At 38.7% G+C, this 18,998-nt stretch overlaps 1 protein-coding gene and 1 pseudogene across 1 annotated transcript; one reads left to right on the forward strand and one right to left on the reverse strand.

Annotated features, from left to right (window-relative positions):
* Positions 1 to 558: 558 nt before the first annotated feature.
* Positions 559 to 18,998, forward strand: part of LOC128318753 (uncharacterized) — a 57,747-nt pseudogene continuing 39,307 nt past the window's right edge.
* Positions 6,603 to 9,922, reverse strand: LOC128318793 (immunoglobulin-like and fibronectin type III domain-containing protein 1). The gene is made up of 6 exons (XM_053236682.1): positions 9,820 to 9,922; positions 9,660 to 9,683; positions 8,043 to 8,298; positions 7,812 to 7,925; positions 7,362 to 7,692; positions 6,603 to 7,148 (listed from the first exon to the last, which is right to left on the reverse strand). The coding sequence occupies exons 4-6, from the start codon at positions 7,902 to 7,904 to the stop codon at positions 7,129 to 7,131; spliced, it is 444 nt and encodes a 147-aa protein (XP_053092657.1). The 5' UTR covers positions 7,905 to 7,925; positions 8,043 to 8,298; positions 9,660 to 9,683; positions 9,820 to 9,922; the 3' UTR covers positions 6,603 to 7,128.

An 18,998-nucleotide genomic window follows, 5' to 3' on the forward strand; every position in this document is an offset into this window, starting at 1 on the left:
CTGTGGAGCGGCCGCCATCTCACTTGGCACATCAACCGCCTGGAGATGCTGGCCGTGTTTCTAGCTCTGAAACACTTTCTCCCAGACCTAAGAGGCCGCCACGTGTTGGTGCGCACCGACAACACGACGGTGGTCTCTTACATCAACCGCCAGGGAGGTCTGCGTTCACGCCCCCTTTACAGGCTGGTGCTCCAGATCCTTTTGTGGTCCCAAGGGAACCTCCTCTCATTGAGAGCGGCCTACATCCCTGGTCATCTCAACGTGGGAGCGGACGCCCTGTCGAGGCAGGGGCCGGTGCCCGTGGAATGGAGACTCCACCCCGAGGTGGTGGAGCTCATATGGCGTATGTGATCCCAGGTGGATCTGTTTGCGACGCAGGAGACGTCGCACTGTCCCCTTTGGTTCTCTCTGACTCATCCAGCTCCTCTTGGACTGGATGCCATGGTACAGCCGTGGCCGAGGCTGCGTCTGTACGCCTTTCCTCCGGTCGCTCTGCTCCCGGGAGTTCTGGAGAGAGTGCGCCAGGACGGAATTCGTCTACTGTTAGTAGCCCCGTTCTGGCCGGGCCGAGTATGGTTCTCGGACCTGATTTCCCTCCTAGACGGCTCCCCATGGGAGATTCCGATCAGGAGGGATCTCCTCTCACAGGCGGGGGGCCATCTTCACCCCCGCCCGGAGCTGTGGAAGCTGTGGGTGTGGCCTCTGAGGGGGCACAACTCCGCGCTTCCAGTCTCTCAACCGAGGTTGTGGAGACCATCCTCCAGTCCAGAGCTCCCTCTACGAGGAAACTGTACACCCTGAAGTGGAACCTTTTCACTTCCTGGTGCGGAGACCGCCGGCTTGACCCTGTTCACTGCCCAGTTGGTACAGTGCTGGAGTTCTTGCAGGCCCGCCTCTCCGCGGGACTGACCCACTCCACCCTGAAGGTGTACGTGGCGGCTATTGTGGCCTGCCACGCCCCTCTCGATGGCCAGTCAGTGGGCAGGCACCCCTGGGTGACACGTTTCCTCCGCGGTGCGCTGAGGATCAGACCTCCAGCTCGATCTCGGGTCCCCTTGTGGGACCTGGCCGTGGTTTTAGAGGCTCTCTGCAAACCCCCTTCGAGCCCATAGAGGAGATTTCGGACCGTCTTCTGACGTTGAAAACTGCCTTTCTCTTGGCAATTTCCTCTCTTAGGAGAGTGGGGGGTCTTCAGGCCCTCTCGGTGACCCCTTCCTATTTAGACTTTGCGCCTGGTTTGGCCAAAGCATTCTTGTACCCCTGAGCGGGGTACGTACCGAAAGTCCCCTCCTCGGCACCACGGCCGGTCGTGCTGCAGGCTTTCTGTCCTCCTCCCTTCAGGGAGCCCGACCATCGGAAGCTCAATTGTATGTGTCCAGTGCGAGCACTGGACGCGTACGTCCACAGAACTGCCCTGTGGAGAAAGGCGGACCAGTTGCTTGTGTGCTTTGGTCCCCCTAAGAGGGGTTTTCCTGCTTCTAAGCAGACCCTCAGCCGGTGGATTGTAGAATCCATTTCTCTGGCTTTCGAGTCCTCTGGTCTCCCCAGTCCCCTGGGGGTCAAGGCTCACTCTACCCGAGCGGTGGCGGCCTCTAAGGCCTTTCTGGCAGGTGTGTCCTTACAGGACATCTGCAACGCGGCGGGATGGTCCACGCCCCTGACCTTTGCCAGGTTTTATGACCTAGATACGCGACCCACTCCCGGCTCCTCTGTCCTTGTGCCTTAGGCATGCCTCCTCCTGGAGGCAGGGACTTGTAAGTCTGGCGGCGTGGGTATACTCGTTCCCATAGCGTTTCGTGACGCAGCTCGAGTTCCTGAAGGGGAACGTCTCCAGGTTACGTATGTAACCATGGTTCCCCGAGGGAACGAGACGCTGCGTCTCGGTGCCACACTTCCGGCGTCCCTGCGGCGCTTGCTTCATTTTCCTGTAAGCTAACGCGGGGCTCGCCGCTCGGGCTTTTATGCTTCCAGGTCGCTACGTCACCCCACCCATGACGTCTCGCCCATCCATTGGACGGATTAGACACGTGATTCAGAGCGCGGTCACGCGGGGGCGTTCCCATAGCGTTTTGTGACGCAGCGTCTCGTTCCCTCGGGGAACCATGGTTACATACGTAACCTGGAGACGTTTTTTTCAGAATTTAACAGTAAGAAATTACTCGTCATCCAGTTTTTAAAATCGACTATGCATTCCGTTTTTTCAAATTGGTATTTTTCGCCAGGCCGCGAAGAAATATAGAGCTGAGTATCATCAGCATAACAGTGAAAGCTAACACCATGTTTCCTGATGCTATCTCCCAAGGGTAACATGTAGAGCGTGAAAAGTAACGGCCCTAGTACTGAGCCTTGAGGTACTCCATACTGCACTTGTGATCGATATGATACCTCTTCATTCACGGCTACGAATTGATGGCGGTCAGATAATTACGATTTGAACCATGCCAATGCACTTCCTCTAATGCCAACAAAATTTTCTAGTCTGTTCAAAAGAATGTTGTGGTCAATAGTGTCAAATGCGGCATGAAGATCCAGTAGCACTAATAGAGAGATACAACCACGATCAGATGATAAGAGCAGGTCATTTGTAACTCTAATGAGAGCAGTCTCAGTACTATGATACTGTCTAAATCCTGACTGGAAATCCTCACAGATACTACCTTTTCTAATATCTTTGACAGAAAAGGGAGATTCGAGATAGGTCTGTAATTAACTAGTTCTTTGGGGTCAAGTTGTGGTTTTTTAATGCGAGGCTTAATAAGAGCCAGTTTGAAGGTTTTAGGGACATATCCTAATGACAATGACGAATTAATAATATTCAGAAGAGGATCTATGACTTCTGGAAGCACCACTTTAAGTAGCTTAGATGGAATAGGGTCTAACATACATGTTGTTGGTTTAGATGATTTAACAAGTTTATACAATTCTTCCTTTCCTATAGAAGAAAATGAGTGGAATTGTTCCTTGGGGAACTACAGTGCACTATCTGATGCGATACCGTAGCTGATGGCTGCATGGTTACAACTTTATCTCTACTAGTATCGATCTTGGAAGTAAAGTAGTTCATAAAGTCATTACTGCTGTGCTGTTGGGAAATGTCAACGCCTGTTGATGCTGTATTTTTCGTTAATTTAGCCACTGTATTGAATAAATACCTGAGGTTATGTTTATTTTCTTCTAAAAGAGACAAAAAGTAATCAGATCTAGCAGTTTTTAATGCTTTTCTGTAGGATAGGGTACATTCCCGCCATGCAATACCAAATACCTCTAGTTTTGTTTTCCTCCAGCTGCTCTCCATTTTCCGGGCTTCTCTCTTTAGGGCGCCAGTGTTCTCATTATACCACTGTTTTCCTTAATCTTCCCTAAGCGTAAAGGAGCAACCATATCTAAAGTGCTAGAAAAGAGAGAGTCCATAGTTTCTGTTACATCATCAAGTTTTTCTGAGCTGTTAAGATAACTATTGAGATAAATCAGGAAGACTACTTACAAAGCAGTCTTTTATGGTAGAAGTGATGGTTCTACTTGTAACAAGGAGTTGAATTTACAGTTTTAGCTATATGTGACTCGTGCTGGCAAAATGAGTCGGAATGCTCACGGTCTAATTTTGAGCTACAGGCAAAAGAAGTGAAAAATGTCATTTGAGGTTTTCACAAAAATGAGTTCATTAGGCCCTCTTCTGGCGATCCCAATGCTCCAAATAGTAATTAAACATCTAAAATGATCTTTATTTGCTCGTTTTCTGAGAGGAGAACCTTTTTCTCTGCTCACTGGACGACTGCTGCAAGTTGTAGGTCTGTTGTTGCAAAGTGCAGCAATCCGCCCATGATGAAATCAAAACGATTGTGCTGACTGACATTTGCAAAGTGCATGCACAGACACGCATTTCCGCGAGACTCTCCCTATAAAGTATTGCAAAATATGTCTTGGCGAGATTCACAAGAACATAATCTGTTAAGTCTTGCATGAACGTTTAGTTAATGGTTGGGGAAAAATCTGATGCACTCAAAAAAAAATATTTAACCCCAAAAGTTAAAACTTATGTATTTATTCAAACTTCGCCCCATCATGTTAAGTTAATGTGATTAAATAAATTTTAGGATAACTGATAAACTGTGATTTAAGATTGTATATTAGATAAACTTTACTCATTTCCAATAACTTATTGTTACTTGCTTTATATAATCACTTTACATTTTCTTAATTCTATTAAATAAATGGTCAAAACATGTTACATTTTCAAACATTTATTGTGTTGTACAATTTTTCCTTTCCTATAGAAGAAAATGAGTGGAATTGTTCCTTGGGGAACTACAGTGCACTATCTGATGCGATACCGTAGCTGATGGCTGCATGGTTACAACTTTATCTCTACTAGTATCGATCTTGGAAGTAAAGTAGTTCATAAAGTCATTACTGCTGTGCTGTTGGGAAATGTCAACGCCTGTTGATGCTGTATTTTTCGTTAATTTAGCCACTGTATTGAATAAATACCTGAGGTTATGTTTATTTTCTTCTAAAAGAGACGAAAAGTAATCAGATCTAGCAGTTTTTAATGCTTTTCTGTAGGATAGGGTACTTTCCCGCCATGCAATACCAAATACCTCTAGTTTTGTTTTCCTCCAGCTGCTCTCCATTTTCCGGGCTTCTCTCTTTAGGGCGCCAGTGTTCTCATTATACCACTGTTTTCCTTAATCTTCCCTAAGCGTAAAGGAGCAACCATATCTAAAGTGCTAGAAAAGAGAGAGTCCATAGTTTCTGTTACATCATCAAGTTTTTCTGAGCTGTTAAGATAACTATTGAGATAAATCAGGAAGACTACTTACAAAGCAGTCTTTTGTGGTAGAAGTGATGGTTCTACTTGTAACAAGGAGTTGAATTTACAGTTTTAGCTATATGTGACTCGTGCTGGCAAAATGAGTCGGAATGCTCACGGTCTAATTTTGAGCTACAGGCAAAAGAAGTGAAAAATGTCATTTGAGGTTTTCACAAAAATGAGTTCATTAGGCCCTCTTCTGGCGATCCCAATGCTCCAAATATTAATTAAACATCTAAAATGATCTTTATTTGTACGTTTTCTGAGAGGAGAACCTTTTTCTCTGCTCACTGGACGACTGCTGCAAGTTGTAGGTCTGTTGTTGCAAAGTGCAGCAATCCGCCCATGATGAAATCAAAACGATTGCGCTGACTGACATTTGCAAAGTGCATGCACAGACACGCATTTCCGCGAGATTCTCCCTATAAAGTATTGCAAAATATGTCTTGGCGAGATTCACAAGAACATAATCTGTTAAGTCTTGCATGAACGTTTAGTTAATGGTTGGGGAAAAATCTGATGCACTCAAAAAAAAATATTTAACCCCAAAAGTTAAAACTTATGTATTTATTCAAGCTTCGCCCCATCATGTTAAGTTAATGTGATTAAATAAATTTTAGGATAACTGATGAACTGTGATTTTAGATTGTATATTAGATAAACTTTACTCATTTCCAATAACTTATTGTTACTTGCTTTATATAATCACTTTACATTTTCTTAATTCTATTAAATAAACGGTCAAAACATGTTACATTTTCAAACATTTATTGTGTTGTAATTGCTCCAGGAGTCAAAAGTGACCTCCAATCTGACCAAAAAAAAAGCATGAAAGCAAGACATAATGCAGTAGGCTACTTAACAAATAAAGGCAACTGTTTTCTGCAGTTTCATGCATCCTTCTAAACTGAAGCTTCCAGTGGTTATGACTCATGTTTGACTTTTTAGTTTTAAACCTGTGTGCCTACAAGTAACAGGGATCAACAAGGAACCATACTTCAACATCAGAGATTAATTTCACATTTTCAAGGTAACACTGTCATATCATTGCATAGTACGGTAAACAATGTGCTTTCTCCTGATCTATAACACAAAACAGTTGATTGTCTCTCCTGATGGAGAGGTTGCCCTGGTTGATCTAGATCAGCTAACTGATGCTTATCCACTGTATGATTATATGGTAGGAGGAAGAAGAATGGTGACCATGAAGAGGTGGCGTGTTATCCAATAACTAAAAGTGTTTCACACAGAAGCAAAAGACATTTTCAATTGGAAATTAATTTCATGAGTTATGAGTGAAAGACCGAGTGGAAACTGAGTTCTTTGGAGCTACAAGGGATTAAAACGGTTAAATTCATCTGTGTTGTTTTATGTGTTAATCTGTGTGAAAGGTTCATATAAGTGAAATGTTAAAAAGATGCTGTATTTGAGTTCATTTATGAATTGTGAATGTATGTTGCAAGACCACATGTGATAAATTTATGCTTATTTGTTTATTTGTAAGATGAGATCGTCATTTTGTTGCTTTCTTAAACGTTGTGATATGTGTGTATTCTGAAAATGATATTAATGACAGTTTTGTGACCTTGTTATTCAAGGTCAGTTTTTTTTTTTTTTTTTGTTCCTTTTTTCTACTTCTGATTCGGTTTTATCGTGGCCCTGTCGAGTGTGTGCTGCAAGCTCTAAGTTGACGCTGTATGGAGATCGATGCTTCACGAAATGGAGTTTCTGGATTCCCAGATTTCGTCCAAACTCCTGTGTTCACGGAGGGAGTGAGGACTGGCGAGCCGCACTGAGTTCTCAACAAGTGCTACTGAATGACATTTACCTTGCTGTTGCCGAACTGGACGGTAGGAAAAGTGAACTAGCAGCACAAACAGAGCGTTTCACTGTTCTCTTTAGGGACGATCTAATAGGAGAGACTGAGTGACGAACAATTTCACTGTCGTTAACTGAATTCAGCCACATTCACAAGGTTGTGAATGAACATCAAGTACTGAATTACAAGACTCTTGAAAATTGAGCTTTGAATTCATACTTGAATTTATTCAGGTTTATTTGGGTTTCTTCCTAATTGTGTTTTTCTTCTAATTTGATCAAGTGTATTTGTTTTCCCCATTTTTATTTTTTATTTTTTTTAAAGTGTGAACAAAGGATACAACTCTCATTTCATTTTATTTTATTTTTCTCCAGAGTGAACAAAGAAATAAGTTAGCGATACCTCAAAAGGAGCAAACAAAAGGTTGACTTCATTAACTGATGTGAAGTTTGTGGTGGAAGGTGTGAGTTTGAGTTTGAGTTTGAGTTCTTCTGAGTTTTCATTTGAAGTCCTTGAAAACTATAAAGAAAGGGGAAAAAAAGGAATAGAGTTAAAAAAAGGAAAGCGTTATTGTCAAAACAACTTGCACTGAAATAGTTTTCTCCTTTTCTTTGTTTGAGTATGTTACCCATTGTATTTTGTTTATTTTTCCTCATTCCTCTGATTTGGTGCATTTCAATTGCTAAGCCAAACATTTACTTTTGACAAATAACACTGAGTTGAACGTCTTACCGTGTCTGAGTGATTCATTGTTGTTATTGAGCTCCTTATTCTCCGTAGGCGAACCTGAACTTCTGAAAAGCTGGTCCATATTCAGAACCCATCGTGTCTGCAGTACTTGGTGCAGCGGGTTACACCTAACATGTTTAACACCGTGATCAAACTTAGTCTTACTCTCCAATTCAGCTGAAAACATGGTTGCATCTTCAACATCCACTTGATATAGACCTGCATCTTCTGGGCCAACATTACTAATGGTAAATGTGTATTTATCACCAACTTTCTTCAGATTGTGTTTGAAGGAATCATTGGTGCCATCACCATAGTCAACGATTTCACCATTCTGCAAAGAATAAATGAGTTGAATTAGATACTGCCCACCTAAGCAGAGTGATTTTATATAGCGCTTACATAAGCCTCTACAGAAAACATCACTGCAGTTAAGAAACTTGTGGCTCTCACCTTGTAGAGAGAAATTTTGCTCATGGGATTCTTGAGCTTCATCTCAAGTTCAAATTCAGCTTTTCCATTTGGTTTGACCTCTACTGGTTTCATATTTTCAACCTTTTCAACATACTGTTAAAAATAAAGGACAATGGAAAAATAAGAAATATCGGTGTACAGTACAGTACAGTGATCAGTGTAAACACTTCAAATCCATCTTTGACTACAATAGTCTGAAGGTGTTGATACCTTCGCCTGTTCTTCCTCTCTTTCCTTCTTCAACTGGTTGCTGAAAAGTCTTTTCAGATTTCAGAAAAGATTTTTCAGATTTCAGAAAAGATTCCACAAAGATATTTCGAAAGAGTTTAGCTATCTAGATATATTAACTGTAAAAATAGATAACATGAAACAAACAACAAAAAATGTAGCTCCCCAAATTATTTGGTTGTGATATTTTACACAGTTTTCTTCAGCATTTTTCTGAAGTCTTCAGGTTCATTTCGTTCTGAAATAAATAAATAAATAAATAAATAAGCAAGCAAGCACATATTTAAATTACTTTTTGACTTATCGGACTAGCCATCTACTGTCTAGTCTGAACACTATTACCATTATCTTTTAATTCAACTTAAGCTGTTTAGTAATTTACTAAGTACTGCATACAAACAGATTGTGTTTTGAATGACTACATGTATATGTATATGTGTATTTGGCAGGCTAAACATGATGTCTTGTTGTAACTTTCTGTCATCTTTAGATTACTTTTTGAAGGTTTGAGATAATTGACTTAAGTGTATAAGATAATTTAATATATGTGCACGGTTTTGCTATGCCATGTTTGTTTTTCTGATCGACATCAACATTTGAATTCTATCGAATCATTTGAATGTTGCCTTATGGTAATTTCATTACACTCTTGAAAAAAATAACTCTAGAACCCTTAAGTATTATTGAGAACCCACCACCCCATTGCTTCCTTCTCTCCAATGGCTTCCTGCAGCTGCCCACATCAGGTTTAAAACACTAATGATTGCCTACAAAGCCAAAACCAGACAAGTAACCACATACTTTAAGGCACTTATCACACCCTGCTATGCACCACGCTCCTTTCAAGGCTCTAACATGGCTTGACTGGACCCATCATCCCTCAAGACTCTTTTCTGTCCTGGCACTCAGGTAGTGGAATGAACTTCCACTGGCTGTCCGAACACTGGCTGTCTTCAAACAAAGACTAAAGATCTACCTCTTGAATTGACACTTCTATTGAAAGAATCCCTTGTCTTGTGTGTTTTCTTTTCATGCTGTACTAACCTCCTTCAACAGGATTTTAGCTTGACGGCCTAACCTAATGAACTATCACGAGACTACAAAACACTCTGGATAATCTGCTAACTGCTGTAACTGTAAAAGCTATAAACAGTCATTATACCACAGGAATCTTGAATTTGAATGTTGAATCTGAATGGTCAGAATGTATTCACTGATTTTTTCTATAACAGCACAGCTCTGACAATGTTGACGGCTGTCACAGGTTTGTATAGTACATGTTTATTTTGCAGGGACTTGGATGCTCACAATATTTAATACTAAAAATGGATTTTAAAAGAGAAAATTAAGTGTTACTTAACAAAGTAATATGTATAATCATTGCTATGGTAAAGATTTATGTATGGAGAATATTCATTCATTCATTTATGGAAGGAGAGCGCTTTGTAACAGAGTCACTGTTGTATCTTTATGTTTTACACTGCACTATATTTGTCTTGCTAACTTCAAGAGAGAGAGAGAGAGAGAGAGAGAAACTTTGAGTTGTGAACTTTTAATGTCTAAATAACATCAGACTTACTCTGGTATTCTTAGACATACCTGGCCTATTTTTCCCAAATCCAGCTGAAAAAGAGAATGATCACAATAAAGCTGGGATGCAAAGAAATGTTTGCGATACAATGTAAGGTAATTATTATTATTATTAATAATAATAATAATAATAATTTTTTTAAATCTATGAATGTAAATTATGTCTTACCTTCAAAAACCTTAAGCGTAGCTGTACAAAGAGCCATTCCAAATGTGTTTGTAGCAAAACATTTGTATGTATCTGCTTGGTCAGCTGTTATATTTAATATCTGCTATGAAACATAAGCAACATATTTGAGTATTTACTGAGTAAGAATGTATTTTGCAGGACTTGTGTTCACTTAAAAGGAATTTACTTACTGTTTCAAATCTCACAGTTGTTTAAAAAAAAAACAAAAAAAACCCTGCACTGGGTGAGAGAACCTGCGTAGGGCCTATGTGTCGTTGGATTTGTATGGGTTAGCCCTCATCCACAATGCCCACAACTTGTGGCCAAAGATGAGGATAGGGGCACTGATTGACTGGTACTCAGAGCTCTTGTTTCACCACCATAGACCAGTACAGCAACTGTAACACTGCAGGCAAGGTCTCTCCTCCCATCTGAAGGAATCAGCCCCTCTCTTTTCTAAGGGAGAACACAGACATCAAGATTCTGCATATGAATCACCACAGTGGTCACAATCAAAACCAAAAAAGCTTGGGAATCCAGGATGTGGAATTAAGGAAGAATCAAGTTTTGTACTATGAAGCCACCCATCATGCATTGCGCAGCATGAAGCTTTTTCGTTTTGATTGTCACCGTTGTTGTGATTCATATCATTATATTGTATATATCATGTCATTATATTCTACATTCTCAATGTTCTTCATATTCATCATTATTGACTACCATTTTTCACAAGTGTACTTATGTAAATACTGATGTAAATCTGGTTAAATCTACAACTGTGTTCCATACCTGCACTACTACGTTTAATTTAACTTATTGTATTTTATATTTTATATTTTGTGTGTTTTTTGGGAATGAGCAGACTCGTACGTGTACGTGTACGTGTTGTATCTTGCTACTGACCATGCTGCTGTAACACAAGAATTTCCCTCATGGGATCAATAAAGTATATCTATCTATCTATCTATCTATCTATCTATCTATCTATCTATCATATGCAAAATCTTGATGTCTGTCTTCAGGAAGTGTGATCATTTTAATGCTATTAGTGCCGATACTGCAGTTTCACAAGGTTGGTGGCTATAAATGCCAAAGGTAAACAAAATTAAAAACAAAACACCATTATAACTACTGATGAGATTTTTAAGTTATTAGATGTTCATTTTGTTATGACTTTGTCATCACCAGCAAGATAGGGAGATAGTACCTGATCCCATTCGATCTTGGCTTTCTTTGCCACAACTGTGCTTTACAAACACACAGTTACAGCAGCCGAAGAAAAGCTAACACAAGAAGTACGAGGACCAAGAACTAAAGCAAACACTGCCCACCACAATGGTGACTTCAAATGAAATAAATATCAACATCTAAACCTCTATTGATTCTCAATAAGAGCTTCTCTAGACGTCTGACAGAAATAAAGTCAGTCTGGTTAGTAATGAGTGAAGCTGGTGATGCTGTTTGTGGAGTTGTTTAATCCTCCTCTGCTGAGATCTTCAGAGATTTAATGTCTTTGACTTGCACTTGATTTTACCAAATGCTCAATCATCAGTTATATGATCATTTAATTTGTCCTTCATCTCGTGAACTTCAACACTACTTTAGTGTTTCTTTTAACATTGTGTGCAGTGTTCACTGAGGATTTTGCTGTGTATGTTGTACATTTCAGCATCTGTCCAAACAGAGTTTTGTACCTGTAAATGTTTTTTTTATTTTTATTTTATTTTATATACATACAATCATGAAAAAAGTTTTGCAATTTTTTATTTATTATTATTCCACAAGTGTCTGTATTTTATGTCTCAGGCTAAGTGTAGCATAAGCGGCTTGGTGGGAAATGCTGTCCCCTCACAGCAAGAAGATCTCTGGTTTGAGTCCCAGATGAGCCAGAAAGTCTTTCCTTCAGATCTGGTTTCCCTCACAATCTAAAGAGGTGTGAATTACAGATGCTTAATTGTCTAAAGGTGTGATTGTGTTTTACTGCCTCTGGATGGATCCGTGGCAGAGTTGTTTTTTTGTTTTTTTTGGCTTTTTTTATAGCTCAGTTTTGGGGTTTCTGGTTAAAGACTGCTCTCTATGTAGTTGACTGAAGGCTGAGATTGGGTAGCACTATTAAAACTTATTCTGGCCCAGTTCAGGGCTGGTTATAAGGCAAGGCAAGGCAAGTTTATTTATATAGCACATTTCATACGCAATGGTAATTAAAAGTGCTTTACATAAAAGGAAGTAAAATAATCATAAAAAAAATAATTACAATAATAAAACAAGGAATTCGAAAACTTTTAAAATGATTTATAAATTGATTTAAAAACAATTTAAAACAGTTAAAAATAGAAAATGATTATACATAAAATAAGTTACTGTTTGGCTGAGATTTGGGCCAGTTATGGCTCATGTGTGGCTCATGCCTGTAGTCCAGATCTGGGCCAAACAAGGGCCGTAATTCTTTGCTGCGTGTGGGCTCAGCGTAACTGGTTGTTTGGCCCAGAGCTGGGCTAGACGACAATTGCTATGTGGGTTACGGCTTCAGATGCAGTTGTTCTAAAGATGAAAAAGCACAAATTAGCTGGTCAAAAACTTAATTTGAGCTTGATTTTGGTAAAAATCTCATGCAAAATCTAACATAATAACAAACTCATTTTCTTTTCTCTCTTCTTCTTCTTTTTTTTTAATTCGATCCAGTTCTTCCTGGATTCTTTTTTTCTCCTCTTCGGATTGTTGATATTGTGACCAATATGAACCACTCATTTTCAGTCTCTCTTTGAATAGATATTTCGAGTTTTCAGATATGTGATGTCAGAAGAGAGAGAAAGAGAATACTGTTAAATTATTTTTAAAAGTTCACAAAGTGATTTTTTTTTTCCAACAAAGAATCAGTTTGTGATTTTGTTAAAGGTGCACTGAGTAATTTTAACAACTAGCAGTTTAAATGCAGCATTACACAAGATTTCACTTACCACTACTTTTGCAAAAATGCAGTTTTAATTATCAAGGTAAAGCAACCTTGTGTAACCCATATTAATCTCAACATGGATTCCAAACTCTTTAGAACTCTTTAGGTTTTATAACCACTGCCAACCAGATGAGCAGAGGTCCTCAGAAATGTATTTTGTCTGTGCCGTGATACACTTCCACAAACACGTGTTGTGAAGATGAGACTTTAATAGATCCCTGTTCTTTAAATAAAACAGGGCACACAGCGACACCAGATTTTCATCCCATTAGCTAAGTTTACACAAACACTTTTTGCTTCAATCGGAATGAATTTATTCTGACTGATGAATCAGAAAGTAGAGTTCACATGAATGCTATTTAATACACTGATCGGGTTTATGTGTGCGTTTGTCACAAGCTTCTAATCAGATTTAGTCTTGACATTTGTACACTGCACAAACATACAGTGTTTCCTGCTGTTGTCTCATAATAACCATCCTCACTTTCTTTTGTTTTAAAACAGCAGGTTTATTATTCATTTTGCAGGGCTCGACATTAATGCTTGACCACTCGTCCAGGACAGGTGGCCTTTTTGAAGGGACAAGTAAAATAGGATTTTACTTGCCTGACCGGACAACTAGCCTTATTAAAACTTTCCTTGTCAGACTCCTCCTCGTGGAGGAGGACTTTCTATTGAGACAAGTGAATTGGTCATTCAGGGCACACTAGAACAAGTATTAAGGACAAGGCTTAAGGTCGAGCCCTGATTTTGTGTCCTAATTAGAGGACGATGAGCACAAGAGCTGTTGTGCTGTGCTGCTTATATTTATCATGCAGTAAAAGCACCCCTTTCTGTTCCCAAAACCGGTTGTCTGTGCTTCAGAGTTGGAAACAAGGACTGATATGACATTTTCATTCCCCACTTCACAGACGCTGAGTGAAAGGTGAGACATAAACACACAGCAATGGTTGTTTATTCAACAACAACAGCAGCAGCTCATCCTGTGACATACAAAGTGTTTACATGTCCTGTCGATCGGATTACAACAGGAATAAACCACTCCTTACAATACGACTGAATTTTTAATTGGATTTGGCAATTCATTCCGATTGACTTGGTTACATGTGACTTTTTTATTCCGATTGTGCTACTAGTCTGATTACAGTTGGATTATTAGGGTCCATGTATCCGCAGCTACTGATTGAAATCATCTCATCACTGGTGGAGCACCTCCAAATTAACTGCTAATCCTTGAACCAGAAAGGTTTCGTTTCATCTGTATTAGACAAACCAGAACAAGCTAATATTCTGGATGCTATAGACAGTTTCATCGGACGCATGCGTCTGGCCTGAAGTTAACTTCCGGTCTGTGTTTGTTTATCGGTCTGGCTCGTCGCTAGTAATATAACAATTTATATTATGTTTAATTTATATGAATATTTTTGCTTACAATTATTGCAATAAAATTATCGACTCTACAGGGAATCTGTTGTTATTGATTCTTTGTGGAAGTCTACCGGAAGTTAAGTTTGGGCCACATAACGTTTGTCTGTGTTGTTGCCGTTGAAACAATCTATACTTCAGGATAACTAGAAAGTTGCAGACAGGTGAATTTTATCACGGTTGGAGTCTGCAACATTTGAAAGTCTGCAAGAAAGTAGATCTCGAGGTCCAGAATTGAGGACCTCTGATATATATGCTTTCGCACTGAATGTTTTTTTTTTTTTTTTTTTTTGACTGTCAGATTTTTTCCGGCCTTCCAATAAGATAAGATATGCTCCAAATGATCACACTGGGTATTGAAGCAGGATTATGCTCCTTGCAAATGGGCTGATCTCCGTTTTCAGACATTTCCATTACGCTTGTGTTTCTCTTTTTGTAATCTCCCAAGATAGCCATGGTTTTAAGGGCTCTAGACTGTCCTATAGCTAAAGCAAAAGTGCCCGTTTCATTAATGGTTAAATAAATGTGTCAACAACGGACACAGCATTGAGTTCCCTCGAAAGGGAATGTCTAAGTGTTATGTATGCAAGCTTGGTTCCCTAAGAAAGGAATGAGATGCTACACCTTGTTGCCCTCTTTAAGGCATCCCATTGCTTCTCCATTCAGAAAAAACAAATCTGCTGTATAAACAGTCACCCTTTTATGTGAAAGGATACTCCCTGTGATGTCATCTGACTGCTGTCAGCCAATAGGTTTGGTGTGATTTTACAATATTCAGACACCAGGTGCCATGGGACACATCGCCCATAGCGTCAGCAACTGACAGAGTGTCTCATTCCCTTCTCAGGGAACTGGGTTTACATTCCTAACCCTTAGATGTTTCCCATGGTTATGCAACACTCAATACTCAAAAGCCATATCTTTGTCTTTGTATCTTTATAACAGTTAAGGGGATTTCCCATGACAGTACTGTTCGGTGTATTTGTCAATTATGTCTTATAATGTGTTGTTTTAAGTAAAGACAATGTCCGTGTTTTGGTCTCTTTCAATATAAAAGTATGCTACTGACTCACTCATAAAGACAGTCCTTGCTGCCATCTAATGGTGTAATAATGTAACTTCACTAAAGTTGAAATCACAATCACTAATAGACCATTTTCTCAATATCAGATACGGCATATTATTTAGTAGGGCTGTCAAATCGATTAATAGCAAATCGATTAATCATCCAAAATAAAAGTCTGTGTTTACATAATGTGTGTGTACTGTGTATATTTATATGTATACATTAATACACACACATACATGTAGATATACAGTATTGTGCAAAAGTCTTAGGCACGTCTGTATTTTCACCCCAATAAATGGTTTTAAGTCAGTTATTTACATCATTTACAGAAGCGTGTAAGTAGGAAATATCAGTTTACATTTCCAAACATTGCTTTTGCCATTATTTTTAATAATCCAGTGAGATTTCTGTATGCTCAAGAAGTGTGACTATAGGTCACATAGGTGCTGCACACGGAGATCTGGTCTCACCATCGTTGAGTCATGTCTATTTTTACATGAAGAAACAGAACAAACTGACACTGACTAAATCCAGAAGAACTCTGGCAATATCTCCAAGACGCTAGAAGAAAGTTACATGCAAACCTACCTGAAAAACTATGTTCAAGTGTATCCAGTACAGGGATCATGTAGCATCGAGTCAGAAGTGCCGGTCCGCAGGAAACAGTGCCAGTACGCTGAGTACCGGTGTGTACCGGCCCACTTCAAGCAGTGGTAATAAACATCTGGGGTGTGTTTCCCAAAAGCAAGTTCCGTCATTACTAACATAGTTCAGCCACTTGGTGTTTCCTGAAACCATAGTTCAAACGAACATTCGCAAACAGCATGGCAAAGCTCTGTGGTTGGAACGACATCTTCTTGTTTGTATGGCATGTGGACTTAATAAATCCTTATCTCGAGCGAAATAGGCAAGCCAACGTCCAGTACAATCTATATCTTATATTTCAAGTATATCAAAAATAATTGACACCTTTTAGTTTTTGAAGAGATTTAAAGCATTGTTTTTGATAAGTGTGCATGTGCATGGGTGGTCTGCGTAAGAGAGAGAGCCTATGACTGAATCTTAAAAGAAAGCAAAATAACAGAAAGAATTAGTCCTCAGATGTCATGTGTGTAATTCATATAAGGAAAATCTAGCTTTATTTCGATCTCAAATAAATTCCTCAAAAGAAGTTATTATTCCACCACCTGCGTGTTGTCATTCACCAACGTGGGTGAACGGCAAATTTGTGACAATACGGTTTTGGGAAACAGTCGTGACTAGCTAGTTTATTTCTTCAATGATGCGTCTTACTATGGTAGTCAAGCAGCGAACTACAGAACGTCGTTGTATGGGAAACGCACCCCTGGTTAGTTGTTGACTTGAAATAAGGCCTTACATGGCGAAGAATAAAATTTCTGTTTTAAGGTGAAAGCAGAGAGGTGCAAGAGGAAAAAGACAAATTTAGGGTGGTGCAGGGATGTTTATTCATCATTCATGTGCCAGTTCAAGTTATTCAGGACAGCTGTGATGAATCTTCAGACTTTTCAGAACTTAGAAAACACTTCTGGTGTTGATTTTCAAGCCTTCTTGGAGTATTTTCATAACAATAAAGAATGCAGTGCTATTTGACATAGCTTTTTATTATATTATAGAAACTATAAAACGTATATCTGCATTGAGTGATTTCTTACATTGTATAAAATCCATGATGACACGTTTGGATAAACCAAGGAAATTTTATTTTTCCTAAGGAAAATATAAAAAAAATCAACATTACAAATTATTGTTCAGCAGTGTTTTTGATTTCCTGGCCAATTAATAGCAAGAATTTAAAAAATATTAAATCCTGACAATTAGACAAAAGTTTTTTTTTCTTCTGAAACGGTGTCTATGCCCTTCTTCCGAATTGCATGAGAAAATCTATTAGATTCTCTAGAAAGCCGTTAACCATTCATAACCTGTCCTTAATCCTGTTCCACCCTGGTGAATCATGCAGAAAATCTTCTTTAACCGCAGAGGTGGGGCCTCAGTAAAATGGAGCTAACCACATACTTGTCATAAGTTTCAGTTTTCTTTTTGATGCAAGCACATGTGATCAGACTTGTTTAAAAAGGGTGTTTTTAACGGACTTTTGTTTCTTTGGAGTTAGCATGCCTAAAGCTTGAGAAATCCTTTCACTCTGTCATTATTGAAGACTTCTGTAGAACATAAACTGTAAATATAGCCACAAGCGACAATCATCGGGCATAGGGACGATCGATACATACATACATACTTATATATACATATGATTCAACCTTTGGGATTGATTGCACAAATGGTCTTCACTGAAAAAAATTTGGAGTAGGATTTACTTGAAAAAAGCTTGGAAACAGTTTTCACTCAGAAAAGGCTAGTAAATTTACAAAAATTTGCCAAGTAAAAGCCTATCCATAATCATAAGTTAAGTTTACTCGGGAATTCCCAGTAAATTTTACTGACTCTTTGTTTGTAAATTTTACTTAAGTAATGCTTATAAATATATAATGATTTATTGCATTTTTTTTTACATAAGAGTCCTAGTTATCTTTTTTAGTTATCCTGAGTAACCTTTACTTTAAATATTATTTAAAACATTTCTTAATATAATTTGTAATGTAGTACTACTGATGTTTTCAATGAAAAAACACTGACATCCATTTTCCTTGAGTACTTTTATTTGAATTAAACTTTTGAAAAAACAGATTAAACAAAGGGAATGATAAAACAAATGGACAAAAATGAACGGACACATTCATTAAGATTAACTGCTGTTGGCCAAAAACATGACCAAAATGGTTCAGCATCTTTATCCTATATATGGTTTGTCTGATTCTGTGTGGTGTCGGGACAAATGTATTCGTAGAGCATTAAATGTTTTAAATATACAAGGGCAATCAGCATAAAGACAAGGGCTCGATGACTGACAGCCAGAATTTCCGTGCTTGAGCCGTGAGTGTTTTAAAAGTTGAAGTCTTTTGTTTGACTCAAAGCTGCATTTTCTACACAACCACCTCATGCTGTGGCACCTGCAATAAACAAAATATGTGCGCACACACACACACACACACACACACACACACACACACATATATAAACCAATTCAGAAGAAGTAAACAGCGCTGGTCCAGAAGAACTTCCAGTTTCAGTTTTTTTTTTAACATTTATAACTGAATTAAAATTGTACACAAATACCTTTAAGATTTAATTATGTAGTATTTAAAAAATAAAAAAAATATGAGACCAGAAGTGCTGCTGGTCCAGTGTTTACATCTTGCAAAGTTATATATATATACAGTTGAGGTCAAAAGTTTACATCCCCCTCTCAGAATCTGCAAAATGTTTATTATTTTACCAAAATAAGAGGATCATACAGAATGCATGTTATTGTTTATTTAGTGCTGACCTGAATAAGATATTTCACATAAAAGATGTTTACATAAAGTCCACAAGAGAAAATAATAGTTGAATTTATAAAAATGACCCTGTTCAAAAGTTTACATCCCCTTGATTCTTAATACTGTGTTGTTACCTGAATGATCCACAGCTGTGTTTTTTTGTTTACTGATAGTTGTTCCTGAGTCCCTTGTTTGTCCTGAACAGTTAAACTGCCTGCTGTTCTTCAGAAAAATCCTTCAGCTCCCACAAATTCTTTGGTTTTTCAGCATTTTTGTGTTTTTGAACCCTTTCCAACAATGACTGTATGATTTTGAGATCCATCTTTTCACACTG

The sequence above is a fragment of the Pangasianodon hypophthalmus genome, chromosome 9 (assembly GCF_027358585.1).
Source record: "Pangasianodon hypophthalmus isolate fPanHyp1 chromosome 9, fPanHyp1.pri, whole genome shotgun sequence".
NCBI lineage: Eukaryota > Metazoa > Chordata > Actinopteri > Siluriformes > Pangasiidae > Pangasianodon > Pangasianodon hypophthalmus.